The 26,360-nt window shown below is 40.1% G+C and overlaps 1 protein-coding gene across 1 annotated transcript in view; it reads right to left on the reverse strand.

The window, feature by feature from the left end:
* Positions 1-26,360, reverse strand: part of stxbp5a (syntaxin binding protein 5a (tomosyn)) — a 122,099-nt gene that overhangs the window by 43,640 nt on the left and 52,099 nt on the right. Inside the window, exons 5-7 of the mRNA XM_036582305.1 lie at positions 19,339-19,473; positions 4,569-4,632; positions 2,021-2,104 (exon numbers count right to left, since the gene is read on the reverse strand). Of these exons, the coding sequence (XP_036438198.1) occupies positions 2,021-2,104; positions 4,569-4,632; positions 19,339-19,473 (283 nt within the window). The remainder of the gene's footprint in view (positions 1-2,020; positions 2,105-4,568; positions 4,633-19,338; positions 19,474-26,360) is intronic.

Genomic DNA, 26,360 nt, shown 5'->3' on the forward strand with positions numbered 1-26,360 from the left:
CCATATTTATAAAATATCCCATTCAAAATGATGAGGGCAGTGTAGAACTTACGTCTCATGTTTTGGTCAAAGTTTCAAATCTGTTTAGTCCAAAGAAAGATTCATAGAAATACTACTGCAGCTGTCTAAAGGCTATCACACACCAGAGAAGAAGCTGCACACTGCCAAAGGGTCTACAAAGCACAGCTATAGCACATAGGAAGCAGCGGAGAAAAGGTTCCTACAAACAATAAGTTCATTTTACATACTCTGCACAGCTAGGGGTGCGGGAAAACTTGATTCTTAGATGCATCGCGATGCAGATGTGAACGATTCTGAAAAAAACAATTTTTTAAATATTTAATTTATACCATAATGTTGATGGAACGCAAAAGGCGGAACCTGGAAGTGCGGAAGTGCAGCGCCCGGACACTCTGTGAGGTGCACATAACAAAAACACATGGATGAGCAAGAAATCCAACTGGCTCCCTCTGCATTAAAGCCAGGTTAGGTCAGGAGTCACAACCCAAATGTTAAGAAGAGACATGTCCTTTCAACAAAAGTCAAACCACCTTGGCAGCCACAACATTTATGTCCAGTATGTCTCAGTATGTGTTAATGTCCTGCTATAAGTTAGGTTAAAATATAAACGAAACCACGGATTTACTTTGCTCTGCTTTAAGCTTCAGCTATAGCTGCTTTCCTTCCATCTCCACCAGAAAACTTTTCCTCTAAAGTAGATCAGTTTCTTGTAAAATGTCTCTCAAAGTTCGGCTGTTTTACGAGGCTGAAGTCGCTTCTTTAAGTCGCTCCAGCTTCTTGTTCAAATTTTCCTGTTCCACCTTAAATTCTGACTGAGCTGCCGAATGTAAATGCGGCACCATTTAAGGTGGAACAGGAAAACTCGAAAGAGAAGCTGACTTCATCTTCGCAACTTTTTACTGTTTGACAGTCTCTTGTTGCAGATTTAGCTTGCAAGTAAACCAACAGCAGCGCTTATAAATGCGAATAATGCATCGTTGCTAGGTGACCTGCAGCCGGAGAACGCCAGTTCTCAGTCGTTGCGAAACAGGGCTTTCGCGCCTATGTTGCACACGTCCCGAAGATATTTTACTGACACAGCGATCCCCCCCTCCCATCTCTACAACGAGACCAAAACCTAAGTTATAAAATCACTAAAGAAAACTGGTAGGATGGCTGTAACGTGCTGTGTGGACATTCATTACCACTGGATCTTATTTCGCCGTAACTGCACATTTTATCGCAGATGAGTAGCAGCAGCGTCTCATGTGCTCCAAGCAATAGCAGTGAATGGTAGCTTTCTAGTTGACTTGCCACATCACTTCCATTTGATTTATTAAAAAGATATTGGAAGTAAATGCATTATGGATCATTACAAACACTTTGCTTTAAAAGTACCAAGTCCTGACACGGTAAGAAAATAGAAATCCTGTATAGAAAAAAAAGATGCATCGAGATGCATCGATAATCGTTTTATAATCGCATCGCAGCCCTCTGAATCGCAATCGAATCGAATCGTGAGGTGCCTAGAGATTCCCACCCCTAGTATCAGCTAACTTTTTTAATCAAGTGAAATACTATATGACTAGGCTAGTAATGCTAGCTATCTTGAATTTCATGAATTTGTGGTTTAGGCCCACAGAAAGTCTATATATTATTTCTTTGTTTTTTTTTTTTAATAATGTCTAATTCAAATATGAAATTTGACTAAAATGCCCACCTCTAGCCACTGTAGATGAATTGACGAACATATGGATGGATGACTCAGATGACAAAACACACACAACATATCACTTGCGCCCATTCCCACAAACCTCTTTCCTCCTGAGATGACAATTCTCTTTTGATGTCATCTTCCAAAGCCAAACAACACACATGCAAAGCCAAAGAACCCTCGGCAGTCTCTCTCACCTATTTATATCAGCCCCCTTCATGAATATTTGATCTCTGCTGTCTCATATCCGTAATACTGTCGCTATCGCGTGCCTGAGAGAAGAAGCAGTAGAAAGGCTGTACTCACCTCGTCATAAGTGTAGCGGTAGTCAGCCTTCTTTGATTTCAAATCCCACAACACCACGATGCCAGACTCAAATCCTATTATGAGCTGGGAGAGGTCGGGAGAGCGACAGACAGAGAGAAAGAGAGGGGAAAAAGAGGTTGTCACTCAGTTGGATTCTGACCTGCACAAGGATTACAGATTACAAATCAGAAATACGGCTGGGCTGAATGAGATTTTATAGGTCAGAGCTTTTCCTTGAACATGAACTGTGGGTGACTTTGTGACCGATTGCAAAAGTAAAGTGATATATAATTATTATTATTATTATTATTATTAAACAAAAAGCTAGTCCCATATATGAACTCAAACATACTTCTATATATATTGTTATTATATTTATCCACCTTGTGCCCCATGATGCTTTGAGTGGCTTATGGACAGAACTTGCTGTGAAGTGTAAACAGATTGTACATATTAAATATGTTAAATGCTAATAACATCTTGACATGATAGAAATGTGGAAATAAACAAAAATGTAAATATCTATTTTATATTTTTTTTCAATTTTTTTATTTTATTTTTTGATTTTGCTCACTTGGTCAGGTCCGCGCAATACCATCACACTATGGCAAGCCATGCAGCCACCAGCTTTGTAACAGTATTCCTTTGCAATTACATAGCAATGTTTTATGTAATCTGTTAATACAAGTGCTAAGACAGTGCTCCTCATATGGGTACAAGCACCAAGTAAGCAGGGTTCAGCATTACGATGGATTTTGATGTGAGCCGTAACATAAATAAAGACATTTAAAGCTTGTAACAGTCATTCAAGTAACACACTTTTTACATTGTATGTCTCAGTTTTTAAATAACCTTTTGAGGCTTGAACTTGATGTCTGTCTTCTACTAGTGAAGTGTTAGCCTGTTAGCTCTCCGCTAACCTGCTCAGCCAATTCTATCAAGGACAGAATATATCCATATACAGAGAATATAAAGTGTAAACCAGTTTTAGAGTGAGCCTTATAGCAGCAAACAGTGATATTTAACTGGCAATTCATCATCTAGTTGGATTTTATGGGCATGGATTTCAAAAACTTTTCAAACAATAATTATAAAGCCACAATTTGAAGCTCTGCTTCTTCTGGAGAGGTTTATTCTCGCAACATTACCGTCCTTGTCATGCTTTCAGCTTCACTCAGCTGCAGTGACTGCTGCAAACTTCATGTTGTCTTAGAAACGCCTCAGAGACATTTAATGGGACATAAAATGATAAATCTTGAATTTGCTAAAACACTAATGAATGACACTTCCGTTCTCCAACTGGATATTTCAGCCATGTTCTCGAAATACTGTGGTCATGTGAAAAGTAAGGTGGATATATTTATTTCACAGATATAACTTAAAGGGCCTATTTCCCACATTTTCTTGCATGTTATTTTTCCCCTGAGGTCCACTTACTGAGGTCACTCTTCATCCCTACAGTTAAACTAAGGGTATTTTTAGTTACTAGTATATGTAAATTAGTTCTGATTTGCTGTCCACTTTTGTGCCTCATTTAAAAAATTATAACGTCAGCATGAGCAGGCGAAGCTAAATGGAAAAATTAGTTTTTGCTTGGTAGAGGCGTTTTACATAATTTATTTTACAATCAAGTCGGATATCTGATTGTGATTTTTAAACATTCAGAGACAGAGAGGACAAAGTGTCAGTGTCCATGTGGGTAGGGAGTGGCCGAGCCTCTTTAGCTCCTGCTGAGGGTTAAGCGAGTCTGCGTTGGATTGATGTACCGCTCAGATGAAGTGAGGAGATGCGCGAAAGGCACTTTATCAAAAGCCAGGTGCCTAGCAAGAGTGCAATGATGTTACAGGCACAGGCAGATTGTCCATTTTCATGATTTCTAGATTCACCAAAAAATATAATTACTCTAATATAGTCAGTTTTTACAGTTTACATAACCGGTAAACACTGTGTAAATTAAGCTGTAATGAGCATTGCAAGGATACTGTAGAGTTTTGCAAGGCTTGGATGAGGTACGGTAGGGATTCTGTGAGGGTTTTAAATGGAGTTGTAGGGATTTTGTAGACTGTTGTTTTTTGAGAAGGGTTCAGGGAAACATATCAATTACACTGATGTGTCTTCCTCTTTGAACTCTTTCTTGTAATCCTTTCATGTCTATGCAAAAAATGGCAATATCTACAGGTTTGTCTCCTTTAACAAACTGTTCTCTCAATGCTCTTGCTGAATTTTCACAAACTGCCATTTTGAGCAAGCACAGATATGAATAGGAATTTGCTTCACACTTCAGTCGCCTTTTATTGTTATTCTGATGAAATCAATAATAAGCCCTCAGAGATGTGAATTCCATTAAGAGTGTTGTAGTGCATTCAACAGCAAAGCCAGCATTGTCATTATTTTATATAGCCATATTTTACCATGCACAGGGAGGACAAGCACATGTTGCAACTACCCTGGGGGCAGACTTTAAGGAGTTAAAGGAGATAAAGCCACTGTCTCTGAATGTATCCACAATAAGACACTAAGTACTTTAACAAGAGTACCACCGACATACCTTGCCTTCATCCATTGGGTTATCACTTATGTGGACGACAGGACCAGGGTGGGCCTTGGAGGACCTAAAAGAGATGAGAAGAGAGAAAGAGGGAGGGATGAGCAAGAAACCCCTGTTTAGCAAGAAGCCCCTGATGATTTAGAACTGATGAAGAAGAAGGAATAACAGTTGGCACACAGAGGAGAGACATCATTCAACTCTGTATGTGTTTATCCATATGTGTGTGCAAGGGAAAGAGCATGACAGAGAGAGAAAGAGCAAGAGAGAGATGCAGACATGATGCTGCTGTGTGTCTCTAGGGTAGCTGAGGTAAGGGCTTGTGCCAGTGGTGTGCAGCATGCCAACAAGGCGTGGGAATACAGCAGCATGGTCTTCCTTGCAGAAGACCTACAGCCAAATACCTACATCTACACCTTTCCTAACACATTCAGACATCCAGAAGAGCTTAAAGGTACACTATTTAATGTTAATTTTGCATTCAAGACCTAAACTGAGCTGGACCTTCTTTTTGAGCCTGCATGTGGGGTTAATCCATAAAGACATATAAGGTGGTCCAAAAAACTCCCACAAAATCCGACCCGATGCCTCTGACTTTTAAATTATTATTTCAGGCTTTACAGGGCAACTCGCAGCAGCACATATGACTCAGTATGCCACTTCTTTAAACACAAAAAAACTTACATAGTGCAGCTTTAAAAAGATATTAACACAGTTAAAAAGGTTTATTCTCTGTTATCTTGTTTTTTTTCCAGTTCACATAGAAAAAAGCATAATAACTTTAACTATTTAACTCATTAAGACTGCTATATGTAAACAACCTCTGCTGTGATGGGCTGCCTTGTATAGTGTTTCTCCCAATAAGTCAGAGCTAAAATGTAGAACAAATTCTTGTAGCAAACTCTTCAGAAATGTCTGAAGAACATTGCTTTAGATGTATGTAAAGGCTGTATTGATACATTTTTTTTCCCCACAGCCAGGAACAGCACACTTAATATCTCCCACTCCAGTAACTCTGCTACAGACTATCTGCAGTAACAACACTCTACATCACTTCAACATGAACAGGTAACCTAAACTGCAGTCAGATCAAAATGGCCTGTTTTTAAAGGTCCAGGAAGAACGATGTTCACACAGCACAAAAAACTAAAAAAAAAGCAAGAAAAATTCATTTTCCTTTAAATTATTGTGATGATAAATTCTTTCATAACAACCACAGTCAGCCCCACCGCTTTTCTGGATTTATGCCCCTTTCCATCCCTTTCAGCCAAGGCTGACTAAATAATGTCTCCACATCCAGCTAGAACTTCTTCCTACTAAGGTCCTACAAAACTCTCCCTTTTTGTCACCAGCACTAAAAAAATGTCTTTGTCCTCTGGCCTGCTTTACAAATTCCTCAAATTTCCAGCAGTTGCTTTGAAATCCAGCACTGCCTTTAATGACCTTCACAATCTCAACTATCTCAAAACTCTTTTCCAAGTTAAATGCTGAAATCTGTAGCTGCGTACAAATGATCTCTGGAAATCCTTTTTATTTACTCAGTGTACTTTTCACAGTACTGAAATGACTCTTCACAAAATCTCAGATGATCTCTTCCCTGACCCCATTCTTTTATCTATTTTCTTGCATTTGCATTCTATGCAGCAATGCTGATATAACAATCAAGGTTTTATAATTACTAAGTATAGGTTGAATGTAAAATAGGTTCTAAGGAGTTTCCATGCGCTCAAATTTAAAATATATTTCAAGGAACCAGGTAGAGGTGCGATCGACTCAGCGTTCAGAAAAAAAAAAAAACTGCACTTATCACACTGTGCTACAGAGAGTCTAATTACAGCTCACCCCATGCCAAACACAGCATCATTACAAAGACATACAGCAGCTTTGTTTGGACAGCAACGCCAATATGTTCTGCTGTGTGATATTCAACCTGCAATCAATCATGTTCTCTCTCGTTATTTCACTCTCTTTCTATTACATAACATGATGCCTTCCTGCCAATCAATAGGTCAAGTCCTAGCAGGTGGTGTGTCCAACGTCCGTAAGGCTGACAGACACGGGTCCTGTTGCTCTGTTCCCCGCGGGCTTCCGCCCAGCACGCCAGCTCGCTTGTCTTGGGCACGGCCTTGGACGCCTACGGAAGTGACAGACGCACTGCAGACAGGGGTCCTCCCTCACTACACAGCACGCAGCCAAGCTACATAGGGCCATTTCAGCTGGGCGCATCCAAGACAGGAGCTTAGTCAGAGGTATTAATCAATGGTGCAGAGTGCACTTGGAGGGCACAAGTACAGAAAAGCAGTGAAAAGCTTGAATCTGAGAACTTTTTTCCATCACTCCCTCTCACACAACTGCTCCTCTTATCTATTTGAGCTGACTAAGTCAGAGTTGGACAAAGATGGGGTCCTTCAGTTAGGAGCAGTTTTTCAATCTCCGTACTTGTGCACTCTTGAGTGCACTCGTTGCTATTGACTGAGGCTTGGCTGAGTGCACTCTGAGCAGGCAAGTTCAGCTATTGATAAGCAGCCAGTGACTTCACATTTAGGCTGTTTCTCAATAATGAAGAGATGAAGAGCGGTACGAGAAGCTCACACAGTGACTGCACAAAGTGTGATATTCAACCTGTCGTTTTGTTCAACCAATCGTTTTGTTGACCCTGCTCTTAGTTTTAGGAGGTTAACCCTTACTGGTTATAGTTGTTACTGGTGATAAAGCATGAGCAGTGTAATTTAAATATTGTTTTAACCACATTTTATTATTACTTTAAATTTAAAGACGTTATTTTAAAATGTGTAGTGTAGTTGTACAGATGGAAAAAAAAATTGTTAAGAAACTTCATACTCAAACCTTCAATGTAAATATAATGTGTTTGCTAACTAGCTACATTATCTGTTCAAAAGTATCCAGATGCATAAATTCATGAATGAATTCAAACTTTCAGTTTCACCTACTGCTGACACAGGTGTTCAACTGTACACACAGCTTGTAAAATCTCTATAGAAAAGCACTGACTATTAGAATATGTGAATGTGTTCATTTTGGAGTTCTGTAGCAGCTGCACAAGAGCCCGAGATCACTATGCCTAGTGCCAAGCACTGGCTAGAGGAGTTTAAGCCCCCTGCTTTTTGGAGCTCCGTCCTTTGAGATGAGTTGGACTGGCTTTTGTGATCTAGGACTAATCATCCAACATCAGTACCTGACCTCACTAATACTCCTGTGGCTGAATACAATCAAATTCTCTCCACAAAGTTTCAACATCTGGTGTAAATATCCCCCCAAAAGGGTGGAGGCTGTTACTGCAGCAAAGTATTACTCCGTAATACTCTTTCAGAAGAAAACCGGATGAGTAGGCGTCTACAAACTTTTGAACACACAGTGTCTGTAATTAATTATAAAGCTATGTGATTACATTTTAATAGTGTTGCAAAACAAGAGAAATAATTGATTTCTAAGGAATAAGACATTAATAGTATCACTGGCAGTGTAATAAACCCACAGGAAGCCAACGTTCTAGCCCTTATTACTCTACATTTCACACTGCCTAGAACCCCAAGACTCCAAATTACTCTCTGATTTAGGATGTCTCTCTCTCTCTTTCCCTCTCTCTCTTTCTAGAGATATTTATCTGGAGAAGGGTACACAGGCCTCAATCTATCTGTTTGTAAGTGTGTATGTGTGTGCGTGTGCAAGCACTAAAGCCATGCTGACACAGCACATTTGTCACACTCAGAATGGGGAATGAACCCACACTATCGGACAATGCTGATACACCTACACACCTCCATTATACACATTACACAAATATTATGTGCAAAAGCATACACACACCCACCCACACACACACACCCACACACACACACACACACACACACACACACACACACACACACAAAACAAAACAAAACTTGCCACACAATGAATATTGCCAGTGGCACAATAAAAATGAAGCAAACAGCAAATAATCAATATTCCTTTTAAATTTCAGCTTTTGCTGCTGTGTAATTGCTTAAGCTGCATTTCTGCTTCACATTGCTTGACCTTGCCGTTAACAATGGTCATTATACGAGGCATCCAGCTGATATCTCCAGCCAGCTGTAACTTATCCTAAAGACACTAAAAAGAATGCTGTAAATTTCTCCCTCATTTAATTGGCAGATAGTTTTGTTGGTTGTGAAATAATTGTATCCACCCATTATGATGTCATGATGGCCTATAAGTTCAATTATAGGAATTGATGTATTTGGGGCTGTATTACAAAAACTTATATATTCCTATATTCATTTCCCATCATTATTTGGAAATTGTATCTTATCTTACAGCATCTTAAGTTGAGGAATTTTAACGTTCTTAATCAAGTCGATAATAAACTGTCATGTTTGTTACCAAGCAGCCGACGAATCATGCACAGCTGAACGAAAATCAAAATAATGTAAAACGAAACGAAATCAAAATAATGTAAAAAATGAAAGTTCCAGCTACTGTTACAGATGTAAAAAAAAAAACAAACAAACAAAAGTTAAGAATATTGTGACAGTGCGCCGCGCTGCTTAATCAGAGCATCAACCGCTCCCCAGTTTCAGTTTCCTTTTCCCAAAGCTTTAGTCGACGTGCAAGACACGCTACGTTATTCAAACTATTAAACAGCCACATGTTCAACTCTGTCGCCACACTATTCACCGCCATCACTGTAATATTATATCCGACAAGTTTTTGTCAACATTAACCAACACGTTTTCAAGAGGGGACGGTGATGTGTCTGGAATTTTTACAATTTTTAAAAGAGTTAGAAAAATAAAAACATCAAGTAAAACCACTGTTTTGCAACACTGATAAACAAAATTATTATGCTAGTAGAAAACTATGTTGCCTGTCACACATCCATTAAGATGTCACAGTGGCCTTTAAGTAATTATTTACAGGAGTTCATGTTCGGATGTGTATATCAAATGGTCTGCAGAATGGTGCTTTACAGAAGTGTAAGAGTGTGTGTTTTTGTGTGTGTTTGTTTTAGAAAGGGCTCCTGTCCTGTGGGAAATTACCCTACAACCACCTTGTGCTGTAAGCAAACTCCTGGTTCACAAGGTCAAGATGCAGTGAGACTGACAGAAGTGTGTGTGTGTGTGTGTGTGTGTGTGTGTGAGTGAGAGAGAGAGAGAGAGGAGTGACACTCTGTATTTGCGGGTGTTGTGGATGTTAGCTCTATCTTCCCGACTCCAAGCTTTCCTAATTTCGGCAGCTGTTCCCTCCTTCCCTCAACCCCTACTTTAGGAGGAGCGGACCAGGCTTAGAGAGGAGATCACCATGGCAACAAGAGAAGGGTGGGCAGAATGCAGAATCTCTCTCTCTGTCTCTGTCTCTCTCTCTCTTATTCTCTCTCTTTCTCTATGGCTTGCTTTTCAGTTTTTTCCAGAGCTTATGCTTCCACAATGCTCCATGCTTTGCTCACTTACAGTCTGCACATCCTCTATCACATTAATCTGTCTCTCTCCCTCTCGCTCGCTCTCTTTATCAGACAGTGGCATTCAGATACACTACACAGCATCTATTTTGGGTTTCATTTCTCTCATTAGCCAAAACCACAGAGTAAAAGTGACAGCGCACTGACAGCATACTTCTAACTGGCATGTGTGCGTGCAAGTGTGCAAGTGCGCACATCACAACCTGAATGCAATTTGCTCATTTTTTAATGGAGTGCATCCTCTTGCTCTGAACGTCAACACCTGCCACGCAAATTGAGCCTTTGAAACGAGCGTCACTCCCACTCCCTGCAAACATGTACATCATAAACACACCCTGCAGAAGCCATTACACATGCTGTGCTCACATACACACACACACACACACACACAAACAAACACACACATATACACACAATCACAGCATGGACCACAACCTCTCGTTCTCTGCTCAACCTTGGCCAAGGAGAGAGCCATACATCACTGTCTTTGGGTTTAAATGTGACTTCATGTCACATCACACAGGAAGTCTAATAGCCAAACCATCAGGGTTACAGCAGAGCACTTGACCCATGGAACTCATGGAGGGAGCTGGAATATATGGGGCCAAAACAGTCAAACAGTTGCAAAACTGAACGTGGTTAAGATTAGGGCTAGGTTGCAGGTGTAGCTTTTATTATAACATCGTTTGCATGAAATTCAACATAACCTTGCTTGCTGCGGTCCCTTCAAAATCTTTCATGATATCAGGTTGGTGTAATGTGTTACCCTGAAACGAGAAGAGATGCAGCTATTTCCACCCTTAGAAGTCACAATGGGGTCAATGTCTGTTAATAACTTCTTACAAGCTCATTTAAACAAAGTTGTAAACTTTAAATCAATGCCACATTTGTGTGTGTAAATAGAAGATATTGTATTTGTTTGAATTTGATGTAATGTTATTGTTGTACAGTCTTGAAAATTTATTCTTAACATTTTCATTGTGCTTTTGTCATTTTTTGACACAGAAGTAGTAAGAAGTGCAGACTCATAGCAGCTGATACAGAATGCATATAAGGGGATGTAAATGTAATTTACTATGTAACTAAATATGCGATTACATTTATCAAATTGACAATAATACCTCTAGATGTCAGCCTCCGAAACCCCTTGCATGCCTCCGAAACCCCATCACATGACTTACGATCTTCCCATAGGCTTTAGCTTAGTAAAGTTGCGAAGTATTGTATCCAGTTTGTGATCTACTGAGCGTTTATTCATTGTTGTGTATTTCATGTATGACCTTTGCTTATCGTTTTCTCGTCTCTGCCCTTTTTGCTCTGCCCTTTGGTTGCAATTGTCTCTGATTTTGGATTATGACCACTTGCCTGTACCTTCGACCACGCTACTGCTTTTCCCTTTTTGGACTGTTGCCCTGGCTGATCATTGTATCTTTCGCGTGCCTTCTGGATCTGAACTCTGCCTGGTTATTGACTACGACTTTGAACTCTGTTTCTACCAGTAAAGCCCTTTTTGTAAGTTACATCTGCGAGCGTCTGACCGTGTTTGAAACCTTGCCTTCGTCCTTCACATATGATACCAATCAGACTCATACTATTAAATTCCACAGTAGCTGTATAGTTGCACCAAAATTACTGCAGAACTGTATATATATATACACATACAACCCCATTTCCAAAAAAGTTGGGATGCTGTGAAAAATGTAAATAAAAACAAAATGTAATGATTTGCAAATCATTTAAACCTTATATTTCATCGAAAATGCTTCAAAGACAACATAACTAATGTTGAAACTGAGAAGTTTTATTGTTTTTTGAAAAAAAAAAACAATAAAAAAGTTGGGACAGGGGCAACAAATGCTGGAAAAGTTGTGTAATGCTTAAAAAAAACACCTGGTCGTTAATTGGCAACACGTCAGTAACATGATTGGGTCTAAAAAGAGCATCTCAGAGAGGCTGAGCCTTTCAGAAGTAAAGATGAGGAGGGATTCACCACTCTGTGAAAGACTGCACGATCAAATAGTGCAGCAATTCAAGAATAAAGTTTCTCAACATAAAATAGCAAAGAACTTCTGCTTTTCATCATCTACGGTACATAACAACATAAAAGATTCAGAAAATCTGGAGAAATCTCTGTGTGCAAGGGACAAGGCCAAAAACCAGTATTTGCTGGCCGTGATCTTTGGGCCTTCACTGCATTAAAAACAGACATGATTCTGTAGCGGAAATCACTGCATGGGCTCAGACAAACTGTCTGAAGTCCAGACCTGTCACCCACTGATAACATTTGGAACATTATGAAATGAAAAATATGTCAAAGGCAACCCCAAACTGTTCAGCAGCTGAAATCCTATGTTAAGGTGATGAAACAGAGTCACAAGCACGCTCCAATCCCAACTTTTTTGGAACGTGCTGCTGGCATTAAATTCCAACTGGGCATATATTTTTCAAAAAACAATAAAATTTCAACATTTGATTTGTTTTCTTTGTACTATTTCCAATGAAACATAGGGTTTTAATGATTTGCACATAATTGAATTTTGTTTTTGTTTACATTGTGCGAAGCATCCCAACATTGTGCGAAGCATGTGTGTGTGTATATACAGTGGGGTGCGAAAGTTTGGGCAGCCTTGTTAATTTTCCTGATTTACCTTTATAAATCATTGATTGTTTGGATAAAAAATTCCATTAAATATATCATATAGGGGACAAACACAGTGATACTTGAGAAGTGAAATGAAGTTTATATGAATTACAGAAAGTGTGCAATAATTGTCTAAACAAAATTAGGCAGGTGCATAAATTTGGGCACCAAAAAAAAAACCTTAACTCAATATTTAGTAGATCCTCCTTTCGCAGAAATAACAGCCTCTAAACGCTTCCTATAGCTTCTAATGAGAGTCTGGATTGTGGCTGAAGGTATTTTAGACCATTCTTCTTTACAAAACATCTCTAGTTCATTCAGGTTTGATGGTTTCTGAGCATGGACAGCTCTCTTTAAGTGACACCACAGATTTTCAATAATATTCAGGTCTGGGCACTGAGATGGCCATTCCAGAACGTTGTACTTGTTCCTCTGCATGAATACCTTAGTAGATTTTGAGCAGTGTTTAGGGTCGTTGTCTTGTTGGAAGATCCAGCCCCGGCGCAGCTTCAGCTTTGTCACTGATTCCTGGACACTGATCTCCAGAATCTGCTGATATTGATTGGAATCCATGCGTCCCTCAACTTTAAGAAGATTCCCAGTCCCTGTACTGGCCACACAGCCCCACAGCATGATGGAACCACCACCAAATTTTACTGTAGGTAGCAGGTGTTTTTCTTGGAGTGCTGTGTTCTTTTTCCTCCATGCATAACGACCCTTATTATGCCCAAATAACTCTATTTTAGTTTCATCAGTCCACAGCACCTTATTCCAAAATGAAGCTGGCTTGTCCAAATGTGCTTTAGCATACCTCAAGCGGCTCTGTTTGTGATGTGGGCGGAGAAAAGGCTTGCTCTGCATCACTCTCCCATACAGCATCTCCTTGTGTAAAGTGCACCGAAAAGTTGAACGATGCACAGTGACTCCATCAGCAGCAAGATCATGTTGTAGGTCTTTGGTGCTGGTCTGTGGGTTGACTCTGACTGTTCTCAACATCCTTCGCTTCTATTTATTCGAGATTTTTCTTGGTCTGCCACTTCGAGCCTTGACTTGAACTGTGCCTGTGGTCTTCCATTTTCTCACAATGTTTCTCACAGTGGAGACTGAAAGCTGAAATCTCTGAGATAGCTTTCTGTATCCTTCCCCTAAACCATGACGGTGAACAATCTTTGTTTTCAGGTCATTTGAAAGTTGTTTTGAGACTCCCATGCTGCGACTCTTCAGAGAAGATGCAAAGAGGAGAAAAACTTACAATTGCCCCCCTTAAATACCCTTTCTCATAATTGGAGTCACCTGTGTATGGAGGTCAAGGGTCACTGAACTTACCAAACCAAATTTGAGTTCCAATAATTAGTTCTAAAGGTTTTGAAATCAATAAAATGACAACAGTGCCCAAATTTATGCACCTGCCTACTTTTGTTTAACCAATTATTGCACACTTTCTGTAAATCATATAAACTTCATTTCACTTCTCAAATATCACTGTGTTTGTCCCCTATATGATATATTTAACGGAATTTTTTTATCCAAACAATCAATGATTTATAAAGGTAAATCAGGAAAATTAACAAGGCTGCCCAAACTTTCGCACCCCACTGTATATATATATATATATATATATATATATATATATATATGTATAGAGAGAGAGAGAGACAGAATTATTACTCTTAGTATATTTTCCATCAGCTTCATCAAAGAGTCTTAGTATCAAGAGTAGGTTTTTCCTAAATAATGATCTGAGAATTTTCTTTGCCAAGCGGTTGTTAAAGTACATGTTGAAAATCCACTTTGCTCCAAAGATGTTTTTGACAGGTTTAGCTGATGAGTGCTGGCATCACAACAAGGGATTCAATGAGGTTTGGCAATCCCACTTTTGTCAGTCTTTAAGTATTGTAGTTTTTCCAAAGATCTAAACAGATTCCTGTTTAATATGTTGTTACAAACCAATAAAGTAATCATGCATACATATTTGAAATATTTTGATAAGCTGGGTGTCCCCAAATGTTAGATGGACAGTGCACTCCAACCACCCAATCGCTTTAATCCCATCAATGTGTTAAGACTCCTTCTCTTCTGCTGTGGCAACATGCCACAACATCCTTTTATATCAGTGTGACGACAAGCCACAGCACCTACACTATCGCTATGGCAACATGCCATCTTGGTATGCCACTTCCTCCTGCATGGACTGTCACCATGCCAACATAGATAGGCCTGCCCACACAGCTTACACCTTTTTTTTTGGTACCTATGTAGACCTGGGGCAGCATGGCAGCTCCTGACCCACACTGGCATGATCTCAGTCCTCCAGCACTCTAACTCACCACTGCTGTTTTTAGAGCCAGCATCTAACCCATTCCCAACAGTTCATTACTGGATGCAGTTCAGTATCCATGGCCCAGAGACAGCACAGCGCCAATTCATGCCTTTAAAAAGTGGCCAAAGATAAATGTTTATGACCACAGAATGGCCAGACTGGGAGCAAATGGAACAAATTAAAACCTCACTAGAATCAGGACGATCGAGCCAGACTAGGCAGCAATGCCGCTGATACTGACTTTTTTTTGTGAGTGTGTGTGTGTTCATGTTGAGAAGAGGAGACAGAAGAACACCTGCTCAGTAATCATCAGGAACAAACAGACAAGGTATGCAGAAAACACTGCAAAGAAAGGTTGAGCACTTTCAAGTGTTTAGTGGCAGTCTTTCTTTTGGATGCCAGATAAGAAGAACAGGCCTGGGTTTTGAATTTCATTTCAGGGAAGAAATGCAAGAAGAAGCACAGAGACCCGGAGTTTACTGCGCGAATGATGACCATCAACTAGCCTACTTCACTGATTCTCACCCTCTCCATTAGCATAACCAGATTTAATTTTAAACACCACACACTTATCTTACATTTCATTGCCTCATGTTTTCTTTGTAATTACCATCACCATGCTAACTACACTAGCTAGGTTACACCAGGGACTAGCAAAAATTACAAAAATTACATTTGAATTATATAGGGTGGCACGGTGGCGCAGTGGGTAGCGCTGTCGCCTCACAGCAAGAAGGGCCAGGGTTCGATTCCCGGCGGGGCGGCCAGGGTCATTTCTGTGTTTGCCTGTTCTCCCTGTGTCTGCGTGGGTTTCCTCCGGGTACTCCGGTTTCCTCCCACAGTCCAAAAACATGCAGTCAGGCCAATTGGACATGCTAAATTGCCCCTAGGTGTGAGTGAGTGTGTGATTGTGTATGTCTGTCTGTCTGCCCTGCGATGGACTGGCGACCCGTCCAGGGTGTATCCTGCCTTCCGCCCAATGACGGCTGGGATAGGCTCCAGCACCCCACCGCGACCCAGAAGGATAAGCGGTTTAGATGATGTATGTATAAACATTTGAATTATTTTTTACAAATAAGATTAGGAGTAAACAATGACTTCTTGCAGCATTTTCAATGGCAAAAGAGCAACATATGCAACAAAACTATTTTTTTTATTTATACTTTTAAGCAATCAAAACCTTAAAGAGGATGGGCTGGACTGAGTTCCAAATGCTACATCATACGTATACTCCAGAATCTTATTTGAATCTGATAACATAAGAAATGCAGTGAGGCATGAGGCAGTAAGAAAGAGGTAGGTTTTTGGAGCAGATTTCCATTTTGGCAAAGTACAGCAGCCATCTACTAATCTACTGGTAAATAAATGATTGCATATACGCACTCACTATTTCTAAATACTGTACGTATACACATACCTACACGGACATACACCGCTATATCTGGTCTTAATGTGTGGTAAACACCTGATGTCATTTGGCTTTTTTTTTTTCAGAATAAAGACAGTGGACCCAATGTACTAAGCCTTTCGGCCAGTGGCACAAATCGGATGTGTTCTGCCTATGTCTTCTGTGCAAAACAGGCAGTTTATGGGCCCAATTCATGGAAAAAATGCAAAATGCCCTTCTCTTCCTCATGCACATCTTTATAGCTGTAGGCCTTTACACAGAATATGAACAAGACACTCTAAATGAAAATAAATGCACAATTACAAACAGGAAAAAAAATTAGCCTTCTAGGCATATGCCCAAAAAAATATGGTTTTAACCTTTTTTTAAAACACCTATTGGAATTAAACTAATAATATTCTTTGCAATGCTATTTTAGATCTAAGACAATGATCTTCCACCACCTGAACTTAAGTGATCCTAGAAGTTTGCAGTAAACCTGCCTCAGCTGAGCGATGCGGTTGGGATGGGTTATAACACTTCAACAGGTCAGTAAGATGTGCCTGAGCCAGTGTGAACCGAATAAGACTGGAGTAATATGCTCAAACTTTCTTTTCCCGGTAAACACACAGGCTGCTGCATTCTGAACTTGCTGGAGCCTATTTAGAAAGACAGCAGGGCAACCAGCCGGTAACACATGACAGTAGTCTAATCTAGAAGTTGTGACAGCATGAACTAATTTCTAAACATCTGATAGGAATAGCATCTTATTTTGTCTTATTTTCAATATGTTTCTTGAGTAATAAAACATAGTCTAAGGCCTGGAACACATCACACTGACTGTTGGCCTTCGGTTGCCATCAGGCCGGTGGTGTGGGTCAACGTCATAGTTAGTGCAGTGCGTACGGCACTACTGGTTCTAGTTAGTACTTGTCAGCACCTTTTCGGCTGATTCAATATATTGAATCACATCGCTAGTCTTCAGAGAAGGCAAATGAGGAAAAAAAATGAAAACAAGAAAGAAAGCAGCTCAAGAAAACAGCACTCTCAACTCTTTAGTTTTAGCACTAGGAATGGGCTTTTTAACTATTTTTATTGTTTGAATGTCCAAATATTTAAATGAATATGATTATTATATTCAAAATAACAAATCCAAATAACAAAAAAAGGTGACTTTTAGCTTGTTCTGGCTACTGCACATGCACATACCTCCACAGCGACAGGGATCTTGTCCCGCTAGTGGCTTAACCAGCAAACTGATAAGCATTAAGTAAGCATGTGCATGTATAGAATGTTTGGTGGAGGAAAAAGCACTGCTATCACTTCATCACTGAACTTTCACTCTATTTTGTCTCAAGCTTGTTGATGGCTCCAATACTTCACAGCAGCTTTTAAATCACAAGATTGCACGCACAGTTAGTGGATGGGGGTCCGCACAATTCACATGATAAGCTGCAACCGCAATAATGTCTGCGTTGAAAAAACATCATTCCGCACCTCATAGCAATATGTTGCTGATGGCAACATGAAGCCACGCAAACGCTGGCATTGTAACGGGTTGCTAGCGAAAATGGATGTTTATCAAAAGAGAGCTTTAGCAGTGTATATTGTTTTTTAAGTTGGAAAAAGGCAGGAGGACGCACTGTACTCCTTTATTTTACTCTCCTCAAAAAAATCAACATCCAGTTTATTTCACCACTGCAGTCAACAGCAAAGGCTGGGAAAACTGAACTTGTGGTGGCAGAATTTTTCACTGCGGCTCCTCCAAACAATTAAACAATGAAATATCCGGTTTGCCGTAGAACGTATACCACAAACATGAACGTATCATTAAAGCTACTCATCAGAGTATCAGAATTCAGTGAAGCAGGTAAAAATGTGTGTGTACAGATGCCTCTGTGTGTGTGTGTGTAAGGAAGATACTGTGCTCAGTGAAGCAGGATAAAACGCTGTCGGCTCTCCCCTTTAGTCAATCACCACAGAGGCAACAGCAAAGGGCAGAGCAGGTCTTCTGTTGACTGTCCTGTCTGTCTGCTGGGACATGGTGTGTGTTTGTGTGTGTGTGCGCGTGTGTGTGTGGTGTGTGTGTGTGTGGTTAACAGGCATCTGTCCACGCTAATACTGATGTGAAAAGACACCTGCGCGTGGGCTTACGGTGATCTAAACAGACACCTGCACTTACTGGCTCTGAAAGACACCTCAAGAGGCCAAAAAACTCAAACGGGGACAAAATGTCTGAGTGAATAATTTAAGAGCTCAAAATGGAGGAGGGAGGTGGGTTTTAGAGAGATAGAGAGAGAGCACAGCACAGTACTGTTCATGGGCAGATTTATTAGTAGAAATGATCTAAGTGATCAATATAAGCCAACAGGTCTGGAGGAGTAATATGAATTGCTGTATGACACACACACAATGCACAGGGTAAATAAATACTGGGGATGTACCATCGGAATCAGCAGATTTTTTGCTCTGCACATGTAATCAGCAATCAGTCAATTTACTACTATGATTTTGGCCATGTGTGGTCATTTTATGACGTAAATAATGTGACGCAGATAAGTGCACTCCCGCTGTATTTGAATGCCGCTGCTACACCTACACCAAAATGTCATAGTATAATTATGCATGACTCATTGTGCTAAATAGCCAGTTGCCTTTTTCTTTGAATGTAGCAGTTTATTTGATAAGCAACTGATTTTTCATTTATGAATTTAAAACGGTTTGGCCCATTAAAGAGCAAATAATGTTATTTATATTGGAACATAGGCTAATAGAAGTACTGGAAATGTGCTAATCTACTTTATGTATTCATTAAGATCAACCCAGTATGAGCTTTGAGTTTTAAAAAAGGCTAATAAAAAAAGGCCATTAGCCAATCTGGCTATAAAGACACTGGGATCTGCCATAAACATTCATGATCGGTGCATCCCTAATAAATACATGTGTGGGTATGCATTTCACACTCACAGTTCAATGGCTTTGTTCCACATGATGGTGTATCCTGAGAGGGTGAAAGACTCCACGTTTACGATGTGGATGTTTCCTCGCTCCGTGCCGACATACAACCACTTGCTTTGGAAAGGCAGATGACAGAACGTTATCCTGAAACAGAGAGCGAGAGAGGACAGAGAGAGATTCAACATTTGCAGGCAGGGCTGAACCAAATGTCTGCAAAAATGCAAGATGGGTGTTTTAATTGATGTTAATTACACTGTAATTGTGTACTGTCTGGGCTATGTCTGAATGAAGGAATAAGCAAATGAAAGTGTGTTAGCTGGACCTGATGGCAGCATTTTCCAGCAGGTCCCCAGGCGCTCAGCAAGCGGAGCGGAGGGGAAGCTAACACTTCCATTACTGAGCTCTTCTGCTTAATCACAAATGTTAATCCCAATTACAGCAGTGACAGTACTGACTCGCCGGCCTTGCTTAAGTGCTACATTTTCACGCAGAGCTACTGTGTTGCTGTCTAACGGGTCTTACTGAATGTGACTGATTAACCCTCAGAAGTCGCAGTTAATGCCAGCGATTACAAAAGCGCATACTAATTTTATACTAAACATTTCTAACCCATAGGTCACTGAAACAAGTGAAGAAATTCTGTTGAAAATGTGGAATCGAAACAACTGATATCACAGCTGTGTGAGGCAGCAGAAGAGGAGAAATTTTATGATTTGAATTTGACAAAACGTTATTGCTGTTCAGGCCTGTGACAATTATTATATCACCTGATCATTTTAGCTGACCCCAATTATTTTCCACAGCTGTTACCTTACATATGTTTACATTGCAATGAATGTGAATGGGGTACTTTTTCATCTGAGGGGTTGAGGCAAACATATGTAAACAAAATAATGCAGAAAATGTACAATGAGCCTTCCAAAAAAAAGCTCAAACGTCTGACTGGTTTTGTAACACTTTTAGAGGGCAGTGATGAGTAATGTTTGTTTATTTGAGCTTGAGTTGTTGTTTAATACCAGTTGGGAAGCAAAATAGCTAATCATTCAATTTAGAACCTGTACTTTAAATGACACATAGTAAACTAATCTGCATTTCCTTTGACAGTTTACTTGTACATTAGTTGTCACTGTATTAGCCACCTGAGAAATCATGAAATATAAAATCTCTGCCATTTTGACATATTTCTCTTTGACAAAAGTCATGTGACTCTATACACTGTTAGGATTTGCTGCTTGATTCTGCATCATATCCAATTATTGCTTTAAACACTTCCGTGATTTGACACGTTTTGACTGGATCTAGGCTCCGCCCGTTGTCCTCCTCTCCCCCACACCTGCAACTGATGCTGATCTAATTAAGACTGCTTTATATATGCCTTTGTTTCCACTATGTGTTTGCAAGTCTTTGTGTTCAATATCTGAGTTCTGAGCCTTTTTCTTGTGTTTGGTTTTCCCTAGTTTTGACCCCTGCTACTCTCTTTGATTATAGATCTGCATCTTTTTCTCCAGTCCCTGTGTCACTGAGTGGGGCAATGGGGACACAGTGGACACAGAGTACCTTAAGGCAGAGGAGGGTTTCAAGGCTCCGCCCAGTGCTATGGAGAGCACTGGCCCGTCAAAGCCTGCCCTCAAGGCTCCACCCAGTGCTACAGAAGGCACTGGCCCGTTGGGACTGCTCCTCCTGCACCGGCTCCTGTTCCTGCGCCTCGGGCGGCTCCTGTTCCTGCGCCTCCGGAGGCTCCTGTTTCTATTCCTGCACCTCAGGCGGTTCCTGTTCCTGTTCCTCATCACATTCCAGTGCTGACTGACTTGGATTCTTCCAGGCTCCACCCATTCTCCTTCTCTCCCCCATGCTTGCAACTTATGTCGATCTTATTAAGACTGCTTTATATACCCCTTTGTTTCCAAAGACCCCTGTTACTCTCTTTGTTTTGTCTGATTATGGATCTGCATCTTTTCCAGCCTGCCTGTGTGTTGACCCCTGACTGCTATGACAATGAGTATTGGAATGCCCTTGAGTCACATCGCACTTGCAACCTGCCTCAACCCCTACAGTACACAATGACAGCGGTTGCCATTAATATGCAAAATTAACATCCAGAGAATGAAACGTTCTTCAAAGAACAGAACATGACAGGGTAGAAAACATTATACTATAGTAGTATTTGGATGGGATTCGATTTAAATGGGGAAGTGAGGAAAAGCAATTTCATCTATCTATATATTTAATATTTACAGAATATCAATACAATGATTCGCATGGGACATTTTTCATGTTTTAATGTTCGGTGTCACACACTTGAGTAGGCAGGTACATACTGGCTTGATTTGATCTACAGAGAACAAAGAAAATGCTTCTTAGCATGATTTCGCACTTAAGAATACTCCTTTTCTACAGAAGACATGCTGATTGGCACAGGATTAATATAACCTGGAGTTATTTCTACAGCTCGTTTTACAGAAAGTGTAAGGCCACAGCATCTTAAACACATGGCAGATTCAGACAGGAATGAGATCACTGAGAAATGCTGGCAAAATGACATTACCCCTCCTTTCCATGTAAAACCAATCATGTCAGAATAGGGCTTAAGATTAAATTATGGCGTTATCCGTTTTATACTCTTCACAGCTGTCTTTAAAAGCATAGTGAACTATATTATGTTATGAAGCAGTTGGTATAAAGTAGAGGGAAAATTAATCGCTGCTTCCCCACATGGTAGCCTAGGCAAGCATGCTGCTCTACACCAATAAGAGTCATTGGTCAAGACTTCTAACTCTACATTTGCCTCCCTCGGCATCATGATTAAACTGTAAGGCCCGTTTTACACATACTAACGCGTGTTGCTTTTCTTTTTGATGCTCATGTTAAGAGGTCAGAGTTCTCAGGCTGTGCAAGCAGAACAGCAGAGTTTCCCAGATGCAGCAGTACATCTAGAGAAAAGGTGAGGAGCCTATTTTATAATAATAATCAGAAAAAATGAATATTAACTTCATAAAATGCAATTCCTACAATTCAAGACGATTCTGAAACAATATTTGCATATTTGGAAAAGTATGTCTTTTCCAAATATGCAAATATTTCCACTATTTGTAGAACTTGGTTGTGGTACCCCTCCGCAGCGCAAACTCTGTATATGTGAATGGCCATTGCATGCGAGCTGTAGAAGCTGCACTGCCACATTGCTAATGTCACACAGTGTCCGCCAAATGCATCAATGTAAATTAACAAAAATGAAGAATTAATAGCTTAATTGCAATTATATATATGCCAATTATTTGTCAAATAAAAATTCATGACTGTGACAGGCCTACCTCTAAGGGTTAAAATGTCTGATGGAGATTTAAGGATTTTAAATAGAGCAGCGCCTTGCTTGGTTTAGGTGTGGATACAATGTTGATACACAGACTTACACACATACACACACACACACACACACACACACACACACACGCACACATACACACACACACACATACACACACACACACATAACACCTGAGTCCCAGTCTTTATACCAGTACCCTGCAGAATCATGCATATATTCATAAGTGAGAGTGAGTCAGGATATCATCACACTTTCCTCTGTCTGTCTCTCACACACACACACACAAACACATACCAACGCCTCACAAAAGAGGACTGGCAGACCCCACAAGCTGGACAGCTGATGGTTGCAGCTTGCCATTTCCTCTCTTGAGAAGAAGGAAAAAGCAACAGTTGAAAAAAAGACGAGAGGAGAGAAATAGAGAGAGAAAACAGGAGATCCTCTTGGAGGCCAAGCAGATCTAATCTTCTGCATGTAAGTAAGTGTTCTCTCTTTCGACGAACTGCCAGGGTCAAGAACTCAATTTCCCATGAGGACCTGAATACCAGCAGCCTTTCAGAAGGGCTTATGGAGCACAGTACACATAAATAGACGGTGCACTCCTGACTGAACGATGACATGACCCCTTCTGGACCCATAACTGCAGCTCAGGAAAGCTAAGCAGGCCAGCTATTGCGGTTCTTTGAAGTCATAGTTAGGTGATCAGTGGTCAATGTAGTCGATCAGCCAAGACATGCCTGGTGTCTGAAATTCTTTAATTTTGCATTGGACCTACCTATAAAAATGGACAAAGGTACATCATATTATCTTGAAATCTGAATTTTGTTTGTACTTTTTTCCATTTTTTATAAATAACAGTGTGTTATATGACCACTTAAGAATACATATTTGAGATTATTTAACAACCTGAAATTACTGGAGGCATGTCCGTGATAACTATATGCTAGACACAAAGCTCCAAAACTACAGAGGCAAATTCAGACACCAAACATCTTGGCTGATTGACTACATTTCGAGGGGAAAACTGGATAAATCTAACTAAAAATTAATATTCCTTTAAACCACACGAGCTACTTTCTATAGGCAGTTTGACAAAATGCGTCCCACACACAGAATCAAATATCTTCTAATTCTATCAATGAAATGTCAAACACCAACAACAGATAAGCCAAACAGCAGTGTAACCTGTTGAAAAACCAAGACAAGCCATTAGAAAAATCTCTATGAAAGTAGGGCTGCAAGATGAATTGTATTTTTTCCATCATCCCAATGTGAGTATACAAGATACATATAATTGTTAAGGGCTGCAATAACAGAACAAATAAAATCACATCATACACATCACATCAGAGCGACACAATTCAATTGGCTAGAATTCAGCATTAGGAGCACAAAAACCAAAGACATAATTAAATTGCTTATTTTAATTATACTTTATCTAATATCACCATTGCAGCTTCATTTCACATCGCACGTTCATATTATGCAACTGTAACTGTAAGGATGCAAAATCTGGCGCAACCAAGGTATGTGCAACCAGCCAAGATCAGAGTCAACAGACTTTTGCTCCAAACATGATGGGCAGTCGGCCAGTTTATCTTTTTGATTTTGGACTATCTGTGTTACAATTTTATGAAATAAATAGTCTACATTTGAATGCTGCTGTAACACCAATAACATACAGCGGTAACACAATTATGCATGACCTAATGAGTTAAATAAATAAATTTTGATGTAGGACTTTTCATTTACAAATTTAAAATGCCAGATTCACCCATTAAAGAGCTAATAATGTTATTTATATTGCAAGGTTTAAAAAAGGCTACTAAAAATCGAAAAAGAAATTTGATTCCGAATCTACCATGATCGGAGCATTCCTACATCTTAACAAGTATATATTCCTACTGAAATGTTACGGTTGTATATGTTGATTTTGCCACCTTCACTATTTAACAATGGCACAATGTCACAATCTTCATGGGGATGTCTTGAGAAGGGGGGGTGATGGTGCAGAAGAAAAACATGGCGTGGCATTTGATGTTGCTGCAAGGGGGCGCCAGAGGGTCTACTCCAGGATGACAAGACAAGATTTCTCTTGGAGCGCCTCATTCTGCATATACATATGCAGCCAAACACTTAAGCACACAAACACATGTACAAACACTTGCACATTCTCTCTCCTTTCTCTCCTCTTTCTGAGCATGACTGCAGCAAAGAATAACACTTTAGACCCACAGGCATCCTCAATCACATACTCATACACTCACTCCAGCACACACACTCAGCTGGTAGGAGTGGAGCAGGTGTTTGTGGCTGGTTGCTGCTGCAGTGTCATGAAGAGCTAAATGAGTGTGTTAGCATGGCCGTTGGGTGCCCTGCACTTCTGACATTTGGCTTGCTCTTTGCTGAGGCTTCAACCCGCAGCGATGCACACATATACACACACACACACACACACACACACACACACACACACACACACGCACGCACAAGCCCTTCCTGTGGAGACCAGGAGAAGCCCACAGAGAAGAGGTTCCCAAACCCCCAGGCCGTGGATCATTTGATACCACAATAATGCAGCAGTGAGCAGGGCGAGGTTAGTAGTATGACTGCTGAAAACCACTAATTATTATTAGCAATAAAGCTAGACTATGTAAGTTTTGGAGATTTGGAGACATCTCCGGTGGAAATGTGTAATGGCATGCAATGTGCGGTAGAACATTTTATTACGTCGGTTGGGTGACTGGTTGATTAGTTGGTGGGCCTGCAGAAGCTAACCCTCCTGCCAACCTAATGGCCTTTGAAAACCATTGAAGACTGCTGTCACCCCAAACACAGTGGATCTTCCATGAAATTTCTGGTGTCTGAAGTTTGCTTCTTTAGTTTAGCAGTGGCGAATACATTGCATTAGATGGGAATTGAAGAGGATAAACAAAGAAAAAGACCACAAAAATTGACAACAGAAGACGTGCATTGAAACATACTCTGGGAAAGGCAGTTAATCTGTTTATCAACCTGAAATCTACCCTTGTTAGTCCCTGGTCATATTAATCATCATACCATACCATTTAAAAAACAACATTCTCGTTCTCCTGTAATATACGATCAAACTGTAATGGATTTTGCCTGCCTCAAAAGCATCTTCTGAGTTTTGATTATGTCACTGTACACTAACTAATAATATCATGTGTCACCACCTCCATATATCTTCCTCACCTAGTACCAAGTGAAAACGCTCAGCTAGCTCAGTGCCTATAGTTGTTTTTCACTCAGAAATTTATTTAGTTGATGAGTTAACCTTGCTTGTCTAAATACAATATAGCTTTTTTATTTAACCTAACATAATTTACATAAATGTAAATTTGAGAAGAGTCAGTTATGTGACCAAGCAATGCAATGTGTGAAATTCATTACATGATGCTCAATAAAGTTTTATTCCATTAAATATAAGTACAGAGGAAAATTAATATCATCCCAAACTTCAGCACGTAGTGTGTCCACTGGTGCTCCCGCTGAGACATCAGTAGCCTTTAGCTCTCACAAAAACATGGAGACATAGAGTCCAGGCAGAAGACATGTCAGAAGACAGACATCTTCATTACAGAAGAGAAGAAAGCACTTGTCTTTCAAAGCAAGCGCTGGATTTTACAGGCCAACAATGGAAAGACGGGACCATGTCATCTTTGGTTTCCAAAAAAGCTAGTTG

This window comes from Colossoma macropomum, unplaced genomic scaffold (genome assembly GCF_904425465.1).
Source record: "Colossoma macropomum unplaced genomic scaffold, Colossoma_macropomum, whole genome shotgun sequence".
Classification (NCBI taxonomy): domain Eukaryota; kingdom Metazoa; phylum Chordata; class Actinopteri; order Characiformes; family Serrasalmidae; genus Colossoma; species Colossoma macropomum.